Genomic DNA, 23,162 nt, shown 5'->3' on the forward strand with positions numbered 1-23,162 from the left:
CAAAAAGTTAAACATAGCATTGCCATATGACTCCAAAATTCCACCCCTATGTATATACCCAAGAGAATTCCACTCCAAGGTATGTATCCAATGTTCATACAAAAACTTGTGCACAAATGTTCATAGCAGCATTATTCACAATAGCCAAAAAGTAGAGACAACCCAAATATTCATCAACTGAACACTGGATAAACAAAGTGTATATCCATACAATGGAATATTACTAAGCCATGAAAAGGAATTAAGTGCTGACACATGCTATGACATGGATGAATCTTGTGATCAGTATGCCAAGTGAAAGAAGGCAGGCACAAAAGTCATATATTGTACAAGTTCATATAAAATCCATTCCATTTATGTGGTTGTCCAGAATAGGCAAATCCACAGAGACAGAAAGTAGATTAGTGGTTACCAGGAGCTGGTGGGAGGGGGGAATGGAAGTGATTGCTAATAGGTTGTAGTTTTTGGGGAGGGAGAGGTGATGAAAATGTCCTGGAATTAGATAGCAGTGGTGGTTGCATAACCTTGCGAATATACTAAAACCCACTGAATTGTAAACCTTTAAATGGTGACTTTTAATGTTAAGTTAATTATATTTCAATAAAAAGATTTAAAAACATAAACCTAGGGCCAGGAACCCAAGTATACATGAGTAGCTGCACCAGAAGAAAGCAGTATTAATACAATCACATTTCCAATTAAAGGTTTTTCTTCTTGTATATTCTTTCGAAGTTACACTTCTTAAGGGCTCAGATAGACAATCCATATTCTTACAAATTCTTTACCTGAGGAAGGAGCTTTGATTTTGAGGAAATAGCATGGGTTACTCTGAAACATTTAAATGCTTAACCACTTGGCCTAGCTCACATCTGAGTTAAGTGGAAGACTTCAAGAAGCAAAATACATTTTTTTTTTTTTAGTAGTTTGGTCTGTTTCCTTTTAGTCATTTTTCTATAAAAAATTTGTTTACAGAACTAAGATATATATAATATAATATATAGTATATGCTATACACAATTTTTATACACATATACAATTGTGTATATACATATATACACATACACATATATATAGTTTCTTTACTTATGTGTGTAACATATTTCCAGTGTTAACAAAAGTTCTTTGTAGGCCTAATTTAATGAGTCTGTAATATTATGTGGAAATAATTTACTTAACCATTTTCTTATTATTGAATATTTACTTTTGAAATTTTTCCTACTATAAATAATGAATAAATATCTTTACGACTAAAAATCCTTCCTGTACTTTTAATTTCTAAATAGACCACTAAAAGTGAAATTACCAGATAAAAGAACATGAACATTTTTTAAACTTTTGATACATATTATCATATGCTCAAGGTCATCCAATGCAAGAAGCAAGATGAATTAGCTTACGTTCCTCAAATGCCTTTCATTAAACACTGCTTATCGGATCAACAAAAAAAAGGGCTTCTTATCTCTTTTTGCTTTTCTGTACTCATTGAGGTGGCACTCGTTTTTTCATTCAGCCACTTGCCTTAAAAAACATTCATATACTCTGAATTCTCTTTTCAATTTTTTTGCCTACTTGGGTTCTTTTTTTTGTCACTTCACATTATTTCACCAACTATATCAATATATCAAACGTGGTCCACATACGTAAGGGTCACGTTGTGTTTTCCATACAGGAAATTTTACGTGACTTTAAGACACGAGAGAGGACTTCTCTTTAAGTGCAGGAAAGCATGTGTGTTGCTTCTTGAAGTCCTCTGCTTAACTCAGATGTGGGTTAAGCTAAGTGGTAGGTATTTAAATACTTCAGAGTAACTCAAAAAGAGGTCTCCTCAGCTGTTACCAGCCCAAATGTCAGACTCTGAATGTGAAACTTTTGTTATTTGCAGACAAGTAGGAATAAATAGGTTTCGTGTTCTTGCAGTAGGGACATGGGTTGGAAATAAGGAATATATTACTGCAAGAGGTTGAGAAGTGTCCTGAGAATAAGACTACAACAGTCACACCAGTAGCATAAGACAAGCATAATCCATTCTCCCAGCAGGACGGGCTGCACTGGCTGACCCCTCAAAGATACTTCTCAGCCACTGTAACTATATACATCCGAGAACCACACTCACTGGGAGGTGCTTGAACTCTCTTATGCCAAGTAGAATAGAGGGCCCCTGAAATCAACAGGTACAGAAATGCCGACTGACTTTCCAACATGCAAATAGCAGCATCTGATACTCAACCAGGTCCCTTTTTCCCGGGAGCTCTGTGACAACACACTGTCTGTATTACCTCATCCTAGTCACTCTCACATCCTGTCCCGCCCCATTAATTGTTTGGCTGTTTCATCATTAAAGTCTTTGAAGGAAAGTGTTTGATGGCATTAACTAAGGTTTTCTTTTTTCATCACAACGTGCAGTGGAGCAGGTGGAACAGGCACACACGGAATCAGAGGGGAATGTGGCAGAATGCCACTAGGATTAAGGAAAGATTGGAGGCACGGCTCAGGCAGGTGCAGAGCAGGTGATGCCAGTGAAGGCGCAAAACCCCACAGCCTGTCCCAGTTTGAGTGAATGACAGGATAAGTGTGAACTTCTGGGCTGCGGGCTATAGATAGGATTTGGCCAGAGCAGATGAAAAACCAAACCAAAAACACCTTTGCCTTTTGCCAACAACACTACAGAGAGTTTATTGGACTACAAAATGGAAACACATACCAGTCATTCACATTAATTCAGGGTCATTTTTTGAGCAATTTATGGAGGGGAAAACGAATAATGGTTCCTGGAATGTGTGTTACAATTTATAGTTTGCAAAGTACATTTGTGGACTCTCTCAGCCGTTCAAAACGTTTGAAGTGTGGATATTTTAAGTCTCAAGTGACAAATGAAAGTGAGGTTAGAAAAGTCACATAGCTATTAAATGAAAAAGTCAGAACACAAATCTAGGCCCTCTGATGCTAAGTCTTTGCACCTCTTGTGAAGATAATATTAAAAGTTGTTTACCATTTTATTTGGATGGTTTCTAAGTTTTGTATATTCTTGAAGGTACAGGGGCAGTATTAGCACCATTTGCCATTTAGGAACTGAAATGCTAAGAGCTTATGTGGTGAGGGTAAGATTCTTGAGTAGTTAGAGCCAGAGAATAACAACAAATATAAAGATGAGGAAACACATCACAATTCCATATCCTGCCCCGAATCTATCCTCACTTTCTGAGTTTAAGTTTGTCATTTACCGAACTACCAATTATTCATTTTACTCAAGTTTTTTTTGGGGGGGGGGTATAGTTTTTTTTAATTACTTTTAATTCATCTGATATTCAGGCAGCAATAACATATATTTTGAATAATTACCTGAATGCTGATATTTTTGGTTTCAAACCAAAGTAAATAAAATCTGGCAGGAATGATACAAAATTCCACTTATAAGAAATCATACATGAGCGATGCACAGAGTTTCAAATTATCCAGCTTCTTTCAGTATGAGATGTCTCAAATCTAACACTTAGCTCCCATCCATAATAGACTACCACATCCCTGTTTAGTTTCTTATTTGCCTCTGCCTGGCTGATCCATAGTCATCAAAATAAGACCTGGCATTGACCACTGAAATTTATGATACTTTGAAACACTGCACCCGAGTAATGACACAGCCAGTTTGTATTTTTTCATAGCTACACTCAATCAAAGTCAGTGCTGGTAGCATGTTGAAATTGTGGGAGAAGGTTTTCCCCCTTACTGAAATACTTTCTTATTTTTCACGTACTCTACCAGACGTCTAGAATTCCAGGCAATTTTGGTCTTTTCCTAGAAGAAACTCAAAGTGAAACTAAAATCTGGCTTGGGGTTCTCCCCCACCTCAGCTGAACAAAGAATCTCTGAAAAGAAAAATCAACTTACCCCATAGAACAGGCCAAAATAGGGAGAGATATCAGGTTTGAAAACGTTGATGAGGGATAAGATCTCATCTTTGTAGCCCCAGAGCAATTCATGGACCGTGCGCGTCACAAAGAGCTTCTGCTGATAGGCCTTCAACAAGGCTTCGATGACCTCGCGGAGGAGCGGGAGCCGGGCCCATTCCATGGCCGTCTGTGGAGCACAGGCAAATTCAGACAGCAGCGACCCCACCCCACTCTCCCACTGCCTCTTCAGCAAAGGGGGGATGCAAACTTAAATGCAAATACTGAGATCAAATAGCTGAAAAATCAGCCAGTGAGCTCGTTTCTGGCTGTGTGTGAAAAATAAGACTCTTCAGATATTGTTCTTTCTCAGTATTATATTTTGTAAGCGTGACCTTAGCATCCTCACTTGCAACTCGTTTTCCTGACACTGCTGAAGGGAAAAACTATTGCAAATACCTTGGCATCTTTCGCCACAAGGTGGCGGAATCTTCCCCCTGATCAGGGCCAGAGGCTGGGCCCTCAGAAACTGCTCCACTAGGCAGCTGGGCAGGGCCAGATCTGGGATCTAATATTTTCTAGGTCTTGGGTCCACTGTAAGTGCCCTGCTGCATATGTAGTGGTCACCTAGGAGTTAGAGTGGTGGCCTCAGAGGGGACTGGTGCAGATGAGTAGAAGTTTTCTGGGTCTCGTGTATTTTTATTAGCTGGAAATGCCATTATAAACAGAGTTCAGTGAAATCATGCTAGGCTGTAATCAACAGCCCAGTCTCTGCTATTTGGAAAGGAGGAAGAAATTCAATATGTAGTTTGAGAATTAAAAAAAACCCAAGATAGAAAGCTAAATTAAGAAGTGGGAGATAAACTCCATTGCTAGTGTTTCTGAATCAAAACAAGGGGCAAATATTTTTTAAATTATCAGCCACCCTCCAAAATCCTAGAGACAAAATTATTTGCTCAAGTGCTAATCCTGAACACATAGGAAGAAACTGTGAAAAAAACTCTAAAATTTGTGTTTTGTCATCATCTGAAAAGACCACATTGAAAGACTTCAAGAAAAGTTAAAGATGAACTTTAAAGAAGGGGAGGGGAAATAATACATATATAATTTTAATATATATATTTTTATATAACTTAATAGTGTCTAAAAGTAAAACTATAATGGCCTTATCTTTTTCCTTTCTTCTAATAATGAGACTTAACGTGCCTACTTACCAATGCAGGAATATTTAATGTTCTAAGTAAGTCAATTTTAGGGTCTCCAACAGACTTGCCTCGTTCAAAAACATAGGCCTTGTTGCTAACAGCAGATATTGTTGTTCCATTATCTCCAAATTGAATATCTGCTTTGTTCCTGAGTTCCCTAAAAGAAAAGGATTTTTTTTTTTTGAAAATAGGCACCATTTTACTAAGTAATACTTTTCCTTTTTTAGCATCAAAGTTATTTTCAGTATAACACTCCCAATATAACCCTTATGCAGAGAGACTGCAGATACTAACCCCTTAAATCCTGGAGATTTAAGCCATAATGCAGGAAGGAAATAAGCCCTTAGAGTCAAAAAACTGTCGTTTGTAAAATTGGAAGTTCAAAATTTGCAGCAACTGACTACTATATATAAAAGAGATAAAGAAGTTTACATTGTATAGCACAGGGAACAACATACAATATCTGTAGTAACATATAATGAAAATGAATATAGTATGTATGTCTCATTTAAAAACACAGGTATGTATGATTGAAACATTATGCTGTACACCAGAAATTGACACAGCATTGTAAACTGACTCTACTTCAATTGAAAAAAAAAACAAACACTGTTGTTTGCATTCTTTCCCCCATAATTTGGGAAATGCAATGGTCAAGAGTCACCTTGACCAGGGAATCAAAACAAATGAATTCTCTCTTGGGCTACGGTTTGGTCCTGAAATATTTTCAAATGTTTCAGTTCATAGATTCAGTTTGAATTCAGTGTGTTTACCAATGTCTTTTTTTTTTTTTCAAATGTGAATTCAGTTGAAAATTCATTTAACAAAATGAATGCCCAAGACCTAGTAGTAAATTAGAGGAGTTCACTCTTTTTTCTTTTAATCTTTTATTGGAGGATAGTTGGTTTACAATGTTGTGTTAGTTTCTGGCATACAGCAAAGTGATTCAGTTTTACATATATATATTCTTTTTCATATTCTTTTGCATTATGGTTTATTATAGGATACTGAAATATAGTTCCCTGTGCTATACAGTAGGACCTTGTTGTTTATCTATTTGACCTATAGTAGTTTGTATCTGCTAATCCCAAACTCCTAATTTGTCCCTCCCCCCTCTCTGTCCCCTTTGGTAATCATAAGTTTGTTTTCTATGTCTGTGAGTCTCTTTCTGTTTTGCAGGTAAGTCCAATTGTATATTTTTTAGGTTCCACATGTAAGTAATATCATATGATATTTGTCTTTCTCTGTCTGACTTATATGATCATCTCTAAGTCCATCCATGTTGCTGCAAATGGCATTATTTCATTCTTTTTTATGGCTTAGTAGAATTGTGTTATATATACCACAACTTCTTTGTCCAGTCATCTGTTGATGGACATTTAGGTTGCTTCCATGTCTTGGCTATTGTCAACAGTGCTGCTATGAACACTCACTCCTGTTTTTGATATCCAGTTCAACCTGGTTCAGTGCCCCTAATGAGGTATTAGCAAAACTGGCAGGAAGTGCCTGGAGCTAGGGCTGGGACTAGGGTGAGGGAAGTGAGGCATTTGCCTTGGGTGTAAAATGTAAGAGATGCCTAAACACTGAGTAATTAAAATAAGTAATATTTTAATGCAATTTTTAAGAAATCAAAATTAATGCAAAAAATTCATGATGAACAGAATATCAAAATTTTATACAAAAACATTTTGGTTTTTTTGTTCATCGAACACCTCACACCAGCCCTGACCCTGCCTGGTCCATAGCAGATGGTCACTAAATTCCCATGTCTATTCCTTCTCTCCCTCTCCTGTTACCTGTTCTTCCTGTTCCATCTAGGGCTGTGCTGTCTCACCTGGCAGCCCTGTGTGTACAGAAACCTTGAACTGCGGCTAGTCAGAATTGAGATGTGTTGTGAGGGTAAAATACACACCAGATTTCAAAAACAGTATCAAAAAAAATAAATATCTTCTTATCTTTTTATATCAATTACACGTTGAAATGATACTATTTTATTTTATTTTTAATTGAAGTATAGTTGATGTACAATATATAAGTTACAGGGGTAAAATATAGCGATTCACAATTTTTAAAGGTCATACTCCATTTATAGTTATTATAAAATGTTGGCTATATTCCCCATGTTGTACAATATGTCCTTGTAGCTTATTTTATATTTAATAGTTCATACCTCTTACCCCCCTACCCCTATATTGCCTCTCCCCACTTCCCTCTCCCCACTGGTAACCACTAGTTTGTTCTGTGTATCTATGAGCCTGCTACTTTCTTAGTTTGCTGTATTTTTTAAATTCCACATATAAGAGATATCATATAGTATTTGCCTTTCTCTCTCTGACTTATTTCACTTAGAACAATGCCCTCCAAATCCATCTATGTTGCTGCAAATGGCAAAATGTCCTTTTTTATGGCTTAGTATTCCATTGTTTATACACACACACACACACACCATATATATCTTTTTTATCTATTTAAATATGCTACCATTTTTAGATAGAATGAGTAAAATAAAAATATATTAATAAAACTAATTGCACCTTTTTAAAAAAAACTTTTTTAAATGTGGCTACTAGAAAAATCTGAAATGACATGTGATTCACATTATGTTTCCATTAGACAACACTAATCTAGAGTTTACAATTCTGACACAGGTACGAAGGCATCAGGTGATGGGACTACCCACCACCTCCTCTGAAGGCCAACCACAGCCACAAGTGGCATTTCTCACCCCCGAACACCTGTGGAGCCTGCTGTCTGTACCACGTCTCTGGCACTCAGTTATAAACTGCTTAGTGACATTCTTTAGACTATGAGGGAATTATCCTGAAGCCTCAGGGAGATTGCAAGCAAGCTTAAGAAATGTGCATGCCTCTTAAATCTTTTCTAGATTTTAAAATGAAAACACACTAGCAAACAAACAAATGCATATCTATAGATGTATAAAAGCAGGTGGTTCTTCTCTAGTGCTAAGCACCAAGCTTATGCACAGGAATATAAATATCTGACACTTTACAGCTCTCCAAAGAGGTTAACTACACTAGGTCCTTTGATTTCATTTAATCCTCACAACAAGCCTGTGGCACAGACAGAGCGAGTATTTTCACCCCAGTCTTACAGATGGGGACACAGGCCAGTGGAAGAGTCAGAACTTAAGCCCAAGTCTCCTAACTCTTGCTTAGAACTCTCTCCTCTGTATCATATGGTCTTTCCTAATTTCAAAACAAGAAAGAAGAATTGTCTAATAGGCATTTAATAGATGTTAGTAGGATGAAACCAATGAATGCCTCTAACAAATGCTTAATCTAATTATAAGAGAGAAAAAAATCCATGCCCTTCCAGTTCACGAGGAACATGGACAAAATCTGACAAAGTGTGTCGTGTCAAAACCCTTGTGCGGTTTGCAGTTTGGGACGTTTGCAGTGGCCATTTGGTTGTTGGACACTCTCCCCTTTCTGCTGGTCAGGAGCCTCACTTCCTTTCCTCTCCTGCACCGGGCAGTGGTGTGGGACGCAGTTCCTTTCCCTCAGACCCTGAATTCTGAGCACAGAACCTCAAGATGGAAAACACAGTAGACAGAAGCTTCCTTCCAGGACACACAGACGAGGAGCCGTGGGCTCCTGCGACTTGCATCCATAAAGCTGCCCCAGCCCCGGCCCCTTTCTTCCAAGCACTCTTTGGCATCTGTAACCCACTTTATAGCCTTCTAATACACACTCTTTTTACTTAAATCAGCCAGAGGTAGTTTCTCTTGCTTGCAACCAAAAATCCCTCATAGAGAAATCATAACCCATGAGAAAACAGAGATCCAGCTAAAGGAAACAGCCCAGGACTAACTAGGAAGGCTCACAACTAGGTTTAGAATCTTGGTCACCTGACTTCATGTCCTAGGTTTTTCTTGAGTCTACACCTACGGGAATGTAAAGGGCTTTGTTAGAAGCTGAAGGAGAGGAAGAAATTTTTAAGGCAAATCCCTGCCTCAGCCAAGCCTGGTGCCTGCAGAGAGGGGTGTCCCGCCCCCGACTCTAGTTCCAGAGCCTCCCAGCAGTGACCAGGACAGACTTTTCCAGGTCGAGCTGTGTATAATCAGGACCGAGGACCTTGGCCCAGCTGACCACCAAGGAACTAGAAGAAGCGCCCCCAGCATGAACACCAGTTTGCACTCAGAGAAAGTCAGGCCAGGCAGCCAAGAGGTAAGGTTCAACATAGGTCCAGAAACCAGGGATCAATGCAGCCAAGAGTTCTAGCTCATGACAAAAATCAATGACCTTACCAATGCTTTTTCTTTTTTTTAAGTGAGCCTTAGGTCATACACCTAGAAACCTGTATAATTCCAAATCTAGAGCCATTTATGTCTATGCATGTTTACTGACTCTGAAGATGACTTTTTAAATATTTTCTTTATCGCTTACCCTGTAAGAACCTGATGCTTTAAAGGGAAATTGAGCATGGAGGCTCCAGTTGCTTTCAGCCTTGTATGTTGCCTTGGTTTCAAAATAAACTTCAACAGGTCAAAGCCAAGTGTTCCCAAACCACAAAAATATTTAATTCCCTTGACAGACACGAAGGGTCCACGGCAGGTCACTTGCAGCTTAACCACGTGACTTCCCCCAAGCCACCAGCCGCCCTCAGGCATGACCGACACACAGCATTTGCTGAGCAATCTAATTGAAGGAGATCAGTGTCACCGGACTGTTAGGAGTGGCTCCAGCTCTGCAGAGGCCAGGAAAACCAAAAGGAAGGATGGCGAGGGACCTCTGTCTCAAAGCAAAATGTGACAGTCAGAGGAAGCCCCAAATGCTTCCCCTTCCAAGCACTCCTGTCCCTCTGGCAATGACCCTAGGGAGGCTACAGCAAAAGGAGAAGACGTTTTAGTAATAAAACCAACAAGTCTAGTTACACATATCTCCCCGACCGCTAATCAACAGTAGTCAACTAGAAGCGGGGCGCTTTCCTGGTGAACAGCAGACTGAGAGCAAGAAGTGATGGATTACTGCTCTGTGGTATTGGAGAAGACGAAGGAAGCTTCGAGAAATAGAAACCGAATGCAAAAACAAAAAGGCAAAGCAAAATTGTAGGCCTTGACAATTAATTAAGGAACCATACTTGAAGGTGCCTGGTATTGTCCCTGGTACTTAGTAGATGCTAATAAGTCCTCCTGATGTCAAAGGGCCCAGGTCATCAGAGGCTCAGGCTACTGTTTACTATTTGTTAATCACAATGATGGCCATAGTCACTAAGAAAAGGTTGAGTTATACCCCATGAACTATTTAATCTGGCAGGGAAATACATATTGATTTTAGAGATATTTCATTTTAGACCTTTTTTTTTTAAAGAATTCTTACTTTTTAAAACAAAAAAGAATTTTTAAACTTCTGAACATTTAGAAAAAAAAAAATCTCACCATCACAGAAGGCAAACAATACACCCAAGATAAGGAAACCAAAAGAAATCATTTTAATCAGCTGGAAAACTAACATCTCTGCAATATCGAATTCCTCAGAGGTGCTGGATAAATTTGATACATTCAATACCACCATATAATCCTATCTTCCAAGTCATCTCTGTTCTCTTTTCACCCAGCACTCTCTGTTGAGGATTCCTGTAAGAACTGATGGAGCACAGTGGGTAGAGTGTGGGTTGAGATCTGACAGCCAGGCTTTGCATTCAACCCTGGCTTCATCATTAGTAGCTTCTGTGCCCCAGTTTCCTCATCTGTAAAACAGAGATAATAGTGTTCCCTTCCTTGTAGGGTTGCTGTAAGAATTAAACCCACATAAGCTTGTCATCCAGTTAGAAAATTACCTGGCACATACTAAGTGCTTTAGGAAACAGCAGCTGCTAATATCATGCGGAAGGGGGCTTGTGCTAAGTTCTCCATATGGCGAGGTGCTAAGACCTGGTCCCTGTCCTCAAAGAATACATGGCAGAGCACAGCAAGCTGCCATTTAAATGGCAGCCTCACACACAGAAAGAGCTCTGAATCTGGCTCCACATTGCTAAGTGTCAACTGAAAAAAATAAACAATCTAAAAGTTGAGAATATGTTTTATTCTGTGGATATTTCTGAGGACTTAAGCCCGAGAGACCGCCTCTCAGATAGCTCTAAAGGAATGCTCTGAAGAGGTGAGGGAGGAGCCAGAATACACAGGAGTTTTGACAACAAAGATCAGGTAGTCACAACATCAAAAGATTACTGTTAATTAAAGAAAATCAGGTATCTCAAGTTAAGGAATCTAGCATTTTTCTATGTATGGGAAAGTACAAGGCTCTGGGCTCACTGAAATCATTCCTTTCATATGCACCTAGCTATCTAGGGCCAGTATCCTGTTCTTTCCCATCCTGAGTTTCCTCGGTGCACTGCTGGGGGTGGTAGCAGAGGACAGGCTGCCTGCTTGTCTCCATCCTGAGTTCCCTCCAGCTCACTGTTGGGGGTGGGGTGGCGGTGGGGGCAGTGGTAGCAGCTGATGACTTGATAGCCACAGCATCCTTTGTTTACTGAAATGGCATGCAGTATTTTTCATTCACATAGTGGGAGGGAAGGCAGCTAGAGTGGGCATCACTGGGCAGGAGCACACTTGGTTCTGGAAGGAGTAAGCTTCCCAGGGGTGGGAGAGTGGAGGGGCTTCCAGGCAGGCAGAGAGAGAGCCAGGCAGGCAGCAGCACACAACAGCACAGGATGTGTTTCCTAAGTAGAGAGTGAGAAAACTGTTTGGACAGAAGATGGCTCATGGCAGAGGTGGTTTAGAAAGAGCAGCCTGCAGCTCAGGGCAAGACTGTGCTGAACAGACAAGCCAATGGAGAAGTGAAGTCACAGGGTGCATGAGACAAGAGGACCAGGAAGAGAGGGCAGAGCGAGGGAAGAGGGCCAAAGGCGGGGGTCTGAGCACACCTGCCTTTAACTTTCCATCACCACTGCCTTGTCAACTAGGTGAAAGACGGAAAACTGACAGCCCAAAGGAGGACTCTGAGAAAAAGCACAGGGGAAGCATGGCCCACGTTTGTTGGGGGTGTGCAAGAAACAACTTCACTCCTGAAGCTGGAAATGGTCCCCTGTCCTCAAAGCAGGACCCTGACCCCACTGGCCCTCACAGGCGAGTCACCCAGGATCACCATGTGCATTTAAAACCCACCGGGTCACCACTTTCTTGCACAGGGCAAGAAGGTGATCTTTTTCTATTTTTTTTTTTTACTTCTGATTTTTTTAAAAACTAATATTATCTAAAGCTGTTTTTATTTTGAGAAAAAAGGTCATGTCAGAAAGACTGATTCAGGTTCAGGGAAAAAGATAAGCATTCTCTTACAATAATGGTAAAAATAACTACTGCATTTAAAATTTTTCTATCTTCTTTTTGGTTAAAAAAAAAAAATGATACCACTTGGCTCAGAGTTGAGTAAAGGCCCAAAGGGATAATGGGACAGGATTTTAAAGTTTAAACAAAGTTCCTACCTTGGCTAAATTGCAAGGAGACAATCAGATCTATAAAAAATTAAACGTAAAAACAAATTGAACTACAAGAAAATAGACTTGGATATCAAACCTTTGAAGGAAGTAGGACTTTTTAAGCTCAGAAATGATAGAAAAATTCATAAAAGAATGGATTTGATTATATATAAATTTTAAAAATTAAAAAGACAAACAATAGAGAAACAGGTGCCACAACTGTGGCAAAGGGTTAACCTCATTAATATATAAAAAAGTTTACCAAGTGGCATGAACACACCAGAACCCAGATGGGCAAATTGGCAAAGGATAAAAGCTAAGAATGTGGAAACACAATCTGTCAGCAAACATGAGGAGAACACTCAGTCCACATGGTGATCAAAGGAAGGAACAAGAACTGACCTGCACGTCCAGGAAGGGGGTGGTTAAGGAAAGTGTAGTAATGTAGTCCCTCTATCTATTGAATATTATCGTCACAAACATGTATTTGTAGAAAGACCAGACATACACGGGAAAATACCTATGATGTAACACTAAGTGACTAGAATACACATGTATGTACATGCACCAGTATATCCAGGATAACCATGTAAAAGTAAAACTCACCCACGGAAAGGTGGCTGCGAAGATACCCACTAAAATATTAGTGCCACAGAGAAAAAAATGTGACAATGAACATATGTATGTTCATGTATAACAAAAATTGTGCTCTACACTGGGATTTGACACAACATTGTAAAATGATTATAAATCAATAAAAAATGTTAAAAAAAAATTAGCGCTGGTTGCCTTTGAGACAGTGAAACCATGGAAAGTAGCAGTACTTCTTCTTAGTTTACTGCACTTTCAACTTGACCTTTGCTGCTTACATATATTATTTTATAATATAAAATAAAGTTTACACTTTTAAAGGTAATGCTATATATGATACTGTAAATCCTGATTATTTTATAATCCAGTATTAATAATGGTCAGTGAATAATAAAGAAAACACTTATGAGGTATTTATCCCTCACATCTTTTTCCTTACCATCAAAGCAGTAAAATGACCCTATATTAACAGTCCAAACAGCAAAGCTAAGAAACTCAAAGAGGAGATATTTAATGGGATGTTGTAAATTTAACAAATGTGTCTTAGTAACATGAAAGTCAGCTGACAGAGCCCTTGGACAAATTAATTTTTAAAAAATTCTTGACACGTTAAATAGTAGGCAAAACAGAAAAAGAAACCTGATGAAATGAAAAATCTCAAAAAGGCTGCAGAAGCCACTGGATACACAATTTTAGGCAAATACGTCACTAGGCAACAGGTTCATGAGGCAAATTAGCTTTGTGTCAACAGACCTGTTCCAGGACTGCTCAATCCACAGCTTTATAGGAATGTAACTGATGCGCTGCATTCCTTAAACCAGACGGACTGGTTTTTACCTACATGTGGAACTGCCATCATCTTTTCCCAAAAACATTAACATTCTGAACTTACCAATATGTGACAGTTTTGTGTGTCAAATCAATCAGACCCTGTACAGCCCAGCGTGGCCTCCCCCAGCTCAGACGCTCCCAGTCTCAGACCCGTCCACATGGACCAGTGAGGGGCCGCGTGTCCTCCCCTTCTCTGCACACAATCAACAGTGTCAGTGGACTCAGTTGGGAGGGAACTCACAGGACTATCGAATGCTGGGGCAGAGCTACTGGAGTGTTCTGTCTTTCCTGTGTAGCTAAACAACAGCATAATCAAGTCACAAGTGACAAAGATCAAACGACTACGAAAGGCGCACTAGAGGGGCTGTAGGTCTCCCTAAACAGCCAAGTTTTTCTACAAATCCCAGCTCACAATCCACTCAACCCTGTTAGGAACACTCTACAGTTTGCACTGCACATGTGAGTGTCCCTACCTAAACAAAGTCATTCATTCTCAGGACCCTATTCCCCTTTCTTGACCCTCTCCTTGGCTCCTGGGTTTCCCTGATTGAGTCCTGGGGTTCCAGGTGAGCTACTTGTGTCCTGTGGATTTAAACAGCTTCTCCTTTTGTGTCCTGTGCAGGTAAACCATGGCTAAGGATGTCTCATTCACTTATTCTATAAATATTCACTGGACACTGGATATTCAGAGATGAAAGGATTTGGTTCTTTCATTTCACTTTGTCCCATACTGGAGAGAGTATGTTCAAAGTCAGGGAAAATCTCAGGAAGAGCCGAGAGAGGTGGTGAGAAGTTCATTCTTTTTTTTTTTTTTTCCAATCAAATATTCTTTATCATTTTTCTACAGTTGTTCGAAGAAAGCAAGAAACTGATTTTCTGTTAATCATGATTATATGTCCCCTTATGAACTCATACTTCAGTTATCCTCAACTCTTTCCTTCAAGTTTCCAAAAACAAAACTGCACTCCTATAACACAGTGAGTCTTGTACAATTTACTATGGAAATTTCTAGGGCTGCACATTCCACTGGAAATAATCCCTAAGAAGGGCAGGTTGCTTCTCCCAAATGTCTCTCCAGGCCACCAACTGCTGGGTCTCCTCTCAGTTTCTTCCTCGGGCACTCTATTATCCTAATTTTACAGGTAGCAAAACAAAGAATCATAATAAAGTGGCAGAACTGAAGTGGCAGTAGATTAGGACCTGAGGAGTTCATTCTTGGCTGAGGAACAGCACGCATACTGACAGGGTAGGGTGTTTGGGGCCATGCAAATAATTGGAGTTCGGTTAGAACTGTGCTGTCCAATATAGTAGCCACTAGGCACATGTGGCTATTACACACTTGAAAAATGGTTAGTCTGAAATTCAGCGTGCTATAAATGTGAAATACACATGGATTTCAAAGACTTCATAAGAAAAAGACTGTAGAGTGTCTCATTAATAATTCTGAATATTGATTACATGTTGAAATTATACTATTTTAAATTGTATTGGGGTAAATAAAATATTAAAACTAATTTCTCCTGTTTCTTTTTGCTCTTTTTTAATGTGACTCCTAGAAAACTCTAAATTGCACATGTGGCTTATGTAAAGAAAAAAAATATTGCCTGCAATTCCAGTTCTACAAGGATCAAGCCATAAGCCCCTGACAGTGCGCTTGAGGGGAAATTCATGGAGAAAAACGGGTAGCATTCTGTGCTCAGGATACCAGCCCCTAGATAGCTAAGGCTCAAATCTAAGGAAATATTTCAGTGACCTCAGATTCTTGCATCTTCCCATACATAGAAAAGCACTAATATCATCAACTTGAAATGTCTGTCCTTTGTGATTAGCAGTAGTCTTACGGTGTTCAACTAGGTGTTTTTTTTTTCCCAAGCAAAAAAAGTTCATATATATCCTGGCTCCTCTCTTAACTCTCTGGGACAGTGTCTCAGATACTGTCTCAGATAGCTCTGAGACACTGTCTCCTGGCTATAGTCCTCAGTAAGACACTGAATAAACTCAACTCACAGCTCTTTATGTTGTGCCTTTTTTTTTTTTTAAGTCAGCAGTTCTGGCAACCACAAAAGGACCCAGAGCAGACGTTTCTCCTTTGCCTGAATTCTACAAGGATCCAGAGCCTTGGCACGAGCAGGGCCCCTTGTGTCAGTCTGCCTCCTCAGTGAGTGCAGACAAATTTAAGTGAGTCTCTCCTGGTACTGGATCTCCCACTCTTGGCTGAAGATTCTGTTTATTCAGAGGTTGTTAAACTCCTTGCTATGTGCTGTAGGTTATCCTCAAGCTTAGGTTCAAGAGGAGGTGCCTATATTTGTTCAGTTGAAAGACACTGAGGTTACTCCCAGTTGAGAAACACTGGGATGATTTTGCTAAGCTGAAAGGTACTAAGGCGACTTGGATTGTGTGACTAGGTAGGAGACTAACCAGATGTCTTTTCTTAGTTGGGCTACCTTAACAGACTCTGTGGGGATAGAAGTGGAGATATCACATGAGAGCTCTGCTCTGAGGAAGAGGGACAAGGCTACTCCCAGGTGTTTACGGCTTTCTCAGGCAACTGAAAATTTTATGGGAGTGTTGGAAGCAGAGTCCTCATACCTCACTATGGTCCCATAGGGAAATTCACTCATTAATTAAAACCTTGCTCGTTTGGGGACCATGTATGACAATCGGCCACTCGTTGATCACAACACCCATGGTGGTTTTAGACTGCCAGAGGGAGATACCAAGACACGTGAAAGAGTGGAAATGACTCTAGGGAAATGACCTAGAGGAGCTAAGCTCACAGGCAGCACATTGGCCTATCACACCATTTCATTAGTAAATGTTATCCCTGACAAATTCAACTTTAAAATGGGAAAGAGTTTCTCAGAGAAAAGAGGGACATCAGAAAAGCCAATCACCAACTAACAACTAAAATCCAGCCAGGTTTAGGTATGTACAGAATTTATACTTGCAAGTAATTACCTAATTGAAATCTTGCCCTAAAAACAGCCAGGATGGGGCTCTTTCTGACATTCCAAAACTAGTTTTTGCATACCGAGTTAGCAAAAGCCAGCTTGATAAAACATCTTTACATCTTACAAAAACAAAAGCCTTCCTAGGAGGAACTTGTATTTCTTTCCCTATGCCTTTAAGATGTAAATGTTCTATGTGATCTTCTTAGGCATTTTGTCCTGTGTTTTGAGAGCGCAGTCTCTGTCATGAGTAAGGTACACATACAGTGTAGATGCGATAGCCAGTCAAGTAGACTGGGATTATGAACAGTCTTTTTGTATGACTGTGCCAGCTCTCAGGAAAATTTGCATAAGGGGTGCTAGCCCATAAGGGGCCTTTTTCTTCTTAATCTTCATTTCATCCACCCATACAACAAAGGCCTTTACTATCTTAGATTATTTTTGGGAGTAAACTTTCTGGATCTTGTGAAGGCTGCATCCTTTGCACTCTCCTGTTGGGGGTGCCTGTGGCATCTTCCTGGTTATCACTATTAAGACACTATTCATCAATACCAGATGATGGATCCTTTAAATGGCAGAAACTTCCTAATTGGTAAATTTTTAGAGTGCTCTCATTATAAATAGCTGCTTTACTGATACCTACCTACAAAAAGACCAAATTAAAAGGTAGATACAAAAAATGTAACAGCTAGCCTTAAGAACTTCCTTAGTTTAAAACAAAACAAAATGGTTTGGGAAAACTTATTTGTGGTCTTGGCTTTCCTTCAATGGGTCTTAGGATGCTAATAAAAACATTACGTTAATTAATGTTAATTAGGTTGATTAAAAAGGGAATAGAAAGAAGATGAGGCAAAACTCAACTGACTTCTTCCCAATAAGGTGGAAATTTTAAAGGGACTCATCCCAACAGGATGGAAATCTTTAGATGGTGATTAAAACTGGGATAAATAAAATGGACACTGATGAGATTAACACAAAGGCTTTGATACAACACTACCTGAAGTTGAATGGGCCAAAGACCTATTGGCCCATGGGACCAACTGGGAATAGGACCCCATTGGTACCCCTAACAGTAAAGGGCCCCCCAAAAGTCTGCTTTATTTACTCCAGCTAAAAAAAAAAATTTTTTAAGGCTAGAAGAAAATTACACTGAGATACTTGACCAGAAATAGCTTGGGGCAACAGTTAAGCCAACTAATCAAGTTAAAGATTCACAAAAGGGCCTGGGTCTCTTGGCTAAAGTTAAAAGTACAAGAGTTGGTAGAACTGAGATAAAAATTTATTTTTAAAAATTAGTGTATTTGAAGAGGATTTATGTAAGATGGTTACATCTCTTTTGCCTGATTATACTGTGGGATAGACATTATGTCTCACTGGTGAATGTTTTCCCTTCCTGGTATAACCTATTAACAGGGCATACAAATCTGCCCCAAGAATACAATACTAAACATTCTAGAGGAAACCAACAGAGTTACCTGAGCCCACAAAATATGAAGTAAAAACTGGGGGCTAACATTCAGGGGTTAATAAAGTAAAAGTTGAGATTCTTTTTTGCCCCTAGGGTAAAGTGTTCAGGGTTTGACTTGTGCAGAAAGAGGACCTTTGTTGAATACCTTGTGCAAACTTTTGAAGGCATGATAGAATATACCCTAAAGTTCTAGAACATAGAACTCTTTATTTCCAGTCTAGTTAGAAATCTCACTGATACAAAAAAACAAAGAAAATGTAGTTGGGCAAATCAATCTTTTGATATCATTTAGGCAGCAGACCAGTTCTTTGGGGAATTAAAAGCAATTGTCTTTGATTGTAAATCTCTACAGACCAGAAATGTAAATACAGTCCATAATGACATGAGACTGAGCCTAATTAACTCAATTAGGTAGAGTCTGTAACCAAAAAAGGGGGTGGGGGGAAGGAAGAGGACTTTTTAAACTCAAACTGCTGGAACAGTTCCCTCACCCAAAATCTAATTCACAGCCTCCTTAGGATTTATCAAGAACCAAAACAATCTTAAAAGTCTTTTCCACAAATAGTAAAAAGGCTTAGTCATCTGAGCAAATAAATGTTAACTTATTCCAACTATTATTTATAAACTAGTAAGTTTTTATTGTACTACCTGATTCAAGACTAAGTTATAAAATGAAGCTATGAGACTTCTGGTTATATTTATGTGTACATTATAGATAAGATATGTCTCTGCTTCCAGATTGTATCATCAATATTAATTTATAAAAGAGCTCTTAAAAGTAAGCACTTATACAGATACTAATATATCTAAAATAGATAAACAACAAGTTCATACTGTATAGCACAAGGAACTATATTCAGTATCTTATAGTAACTTACAGTGAAAAAGAACATGAAAATGAATATATGTATATTCATGTATAACTGAAGATTATGCTGTACACCAAAAATTGACACATTGTAAACTGACTATACTTTAAAAAATACATATATATAAAAAAAAAGTAAGCACTTATAAATTAAATATGTCTAAATGAAACAGAAACTAACCAAAAATAATTTCAAGTTCATGTGATCTGGAAAGTATTTAATATTAAATTAATATTTGATTTAAAGTTTAAGTTTGTTGGTTTAATTAATAGACATGTCTTACTTTTATTGTCCCCCATCAAATATGATCATATTATTTCTGTTATAAAATTTATGAGCAAGAAAAATAGCCTGGGATGATGGTTGATTTGGTCTAATGTCTCCTCAAGTTTTCATGGGTAATCTAAACATAACTGTTAGGAACAAATGAATTAAATAGATAAAACTGGGGGTAAGAGCCTTTCAGTGAACTCCTTAAGAATTACTATGTTTCATGGTATGTCTACTCAAGATTAGTTTCTCCAGATTTTTGGTAACTTGAAACTTTATAGTTTTGCTAAGTTAAATGATAGAAATGTATTAAATATCTAAATCATCCCAAGTAAAGTAAGACACTGAAGCATTAATTACTGAAAATAGGCTTTCTTTTACAGAGAAATTAAAGATATTTAGGATCATTAATAAATATATTTGGTACACATTGAAAAATTTTCCATAAAAAGGCACATGTTTAAAAAAATCATCAATGGTACTTGTAACTTTGCCAATCTACAGAATGCTAATGTAAAAGTTCATAATAGCTTACTATCTAGTTTTCACTAGAAACTAAAGGTTTTTAAAATTTTTTATTTTTTTTGAAATATAGTTGCTTCAAAATATTGTGTTAATTTCAGGTATATGCAAAGTGATTCAGATATCTATATATATATAGATATATATACTTTTTCAGATTTTTATCCATTATAGGTTTTATAAGATATTAAGTATAGTTCCCTGTGCTATACAGTAAGTCCTTGTTATTTACCTATTTTATATGTAGTACTATGTTAATTCCATACTCCTAATTTATCCTTCCCCCACTCCCTTTCCCGTTTGACAACCATAAGTTTGTTTTCTATGTCTGAGTCTTTTTCTGTTTTGTAAATAAGTTCATTAGTATTACTTTTTTAGATTCCAGATATAAGTGATAGCAGATGATATTTGTCTTTGTCTGACTTAGTTCACTTATTATGATAATCTCTAGGTCCATCCATGTTGCTGCAAATGGCAATATTTCATTTTTTATGGCTGAGTAATATTCCACTGTGCGTGTGTGTATATATATATATATGGCACATCTTCTTTATCTGTTCATCTGTTGATGGACATTTAGGTTGTTTCCATGTCTTGGCTATTATATATAGTGCTGCTATGAACATTGGGTGCATGTATCTTTTTGAATTAGAATTTTCATCTTTTCTGGATATAAGCCCAGGAGTGGGATTGCTGGATCATATGGGACAAATCCAGTTATAGCACATGAATGTGCCTACTGACAGTGAGCCTGAGGGGAATTCAGGATGCAGAAAAACAGGAAGCAGTCTGTGCTTTGGATACCAGCCCTTAGATAGTTAAGATGTATATTTAAGTAAATAGTTCAGTGATCCCAGATTCTTGCATCTTTCCATACATGGAAAAGCACTAAGATTATTAATTTGAGATGTCTGTTCTTGTGAGTAGCAGTAATTTTTTGATCTTTGACTACATGTTTCTTTTTCCCACAAAAAAATTCATGTATATTCTGGCTCCTCCCTTATTTCTTTGGAACAATTTCTCAGAGCTGTCTAAGAGGCCCTCTCTTGGGCTACAGTTCTCAGTAAGACACTGAATAAACTTGCTTCAGCTTTTACGGTGTGTGTGTGTGTGCGTGTGTGTGTGTGTGTATGTTTTAAGTTGACATTCATATTAAATTTCTATTGGATAATTGTGGCTAGAGTATGAAATTGGCTTTGGTTAGAGAATAAAATTCTAGGTTGAGAGTGCCAAAAAATTAAATTAAAATTAAAATAAAACAGAGGCTAGACATACAGAAGGAGCCAGATTGCTCAGGCCCTGGACATCACACTGGGAGAGGCACTAGAACCCTGAGCAGGGAAGAAAGGAAATGTCAGATATGTGCTTTGGAATACCACAGTGGCAGCAGAATGGGAGAGACCAGGGCAGGGAGGAAACCGGAGGCAGGAAAACTCATGGAGGCAAAAATGAAACAGTCAGTGAGTGACCAACCTGTCTTCCAACCTACAGGATCTGCTCTCAGGGTTTTTACCTTCCCTCTGCCATGGGTCCCTGTGTCAATCTGATGGATTCTTTCTTACATAAATGTTTTTACACACAGAAAATAAAATACCTAGGGTTACAAAGGAAAACAATTACTAAACTTCAGGTGCCATTGTAAAAATCTGTGATATGGCAATATGTATGCTTCTTTATTGATTCTTTAAATGAGACGCAGCAGCAGGTCTAACAATGACTGTAATTTTGAAATATTAATGAACATGAATGATACTTCAAGCAACAGCTATCAAGAGACACAGTATCTGTTTCCTTTAGTGGTGAATCCACCGTACTGCTAACACTGCTGTGATCTGTTGCCTATTTTCACACTCAAAGGGAATGTTAAATTTTAGTATGTGGCTAATGAAGATGAACTGTAATTTTTTTCCCGAAGTCACAGAGAACCTTGAATTCTATCAGTGGACCCCTTAGGATCATGGATGGTTCAAGGCTTAAGAATCCCTGTGAGGTGTTCCCAGGCTTTCCTCAGGAGTCAGTTGAGGTCCTTCTAAGATGGGACATGCAGGGAGTGGGGTAAGAGTCAGATACTGTTTTATTCCTAGGATTGAATTATTCCCATAACCACATTATGACAGCGCATTAAGCCAGCAGACACAATGGCCCAGAAGGTGTCTTAATGGAATACTATCTTTCCTTGGGTTCTGATTAGAACCCAGGCCTTTTTCTGAGATGAGGATAATGACCACAGGAACAGGCCCAGGAGACCCAGGAAGAAAACTGTTTGCTGGGGTTTTTCTTTAGTTCTCAGGTGAGTTCATTCTTGAAAGGAGGCAGCCATCCCACTTACCAGAAGGAATTCAGTTAAAAAACAAAACCAGCAAAAAGACAGATACTGTGTATGATTCCACTTATATGAGAACTCTACAGCAGTCAAATTCATAGAAACAAAGTAAAATGGTGGTTACTAGGGGCAGCGGGGAGGGATAAAAATGGAGTTATTTAATGGCTATACAGTTTCAGATCTGAAAGATGAAAAAATCCTGGAGGTCTGTTTTACAACACTGTGAATATACTTAACACTACTGAACTGCACTTAAAAATGGTAAAAATGGTACATTTTATATGTGGAGTTTTTGAAAATCACCATAAAAAGTGGTTAAAATTGCAGAACAAACCAACAAACAGGGCACTCAGATCCTAATTCTGGTTCAACTTCTAACTGTCCCTGTGCTGGACAGCCTCTAATGGCAGACCTGCTCTACCCAGTACACAGTGTTTCTTTAGGCATTAAACATACAAAAATGCTTTTTAAAATGAGGACCCAAGTTTTTTTTTTTTTTAATTCTACCATACAGCAACAAAGCTCATCTTCACGATTCTGGGTCTTGATTTGCAGAGGCTAAGACAATCCACTAATAATAACATCAGACACTAATTAGCACTAAATATGTGCTGGGCACTAGCCTGATCACTTTATAAATACTGACCCACTGACTCACTCAGTCCTCATAACAATTACAGGATAGAGGTCCTATTTTTATCCCCACTTTATAGATAAGGGAACCGAGGAACTGAAGCACAGAGAACTAGTAAGTGGCAGAGGTGAGAGTCACCACAGGCCATTCAACTCCAGAGTCAGATCATGAACACCTGAG

General features: G+C 38.5%; 1 protein-coding gene across 1 annotated transcript in view; it reads right to left on the bottom strand.

Annotated features, from left to right (window-relative positions):
- The window catches only part of SCARB2 (scavenger receptor class B member 2), a 67,235-nt gene that overhangs the window by 20,436 nt on the left and 23,637 nt on the right, over positions 1–23,162 (bottom strand). The window contains exons 3-4 of the mRNA XM_010983113.3: positions 5,099–5,246; positions 3,886–4,074 (exon numbers count right to left, since the gene is read on the bottom strand). Of these exons, the coding sequence (XP_010981415.3) occupies positions 3,886–4,074; positions 5,099–5,246 (337 nt within the window). The remainder of the gene's footprint in view (positions 1–3,885; positions 4,075–5,098; positions 5,247–23,162) is intronic.

The sequence above is a fragment of the Camelus dromedarius genome, chromosome 1 (assembly GCF_036321535.1).
Source record: "Camelus dromedarius isolate mCamDro1 chromosome 1, mCamDro1.pat, whole genome shotgun sequence".
NCBI lineage: Eukaryota > Metazoa > Chordata > Mammalia > Artiodactyla > Camelidae > Camelus > Camelus dromedarius.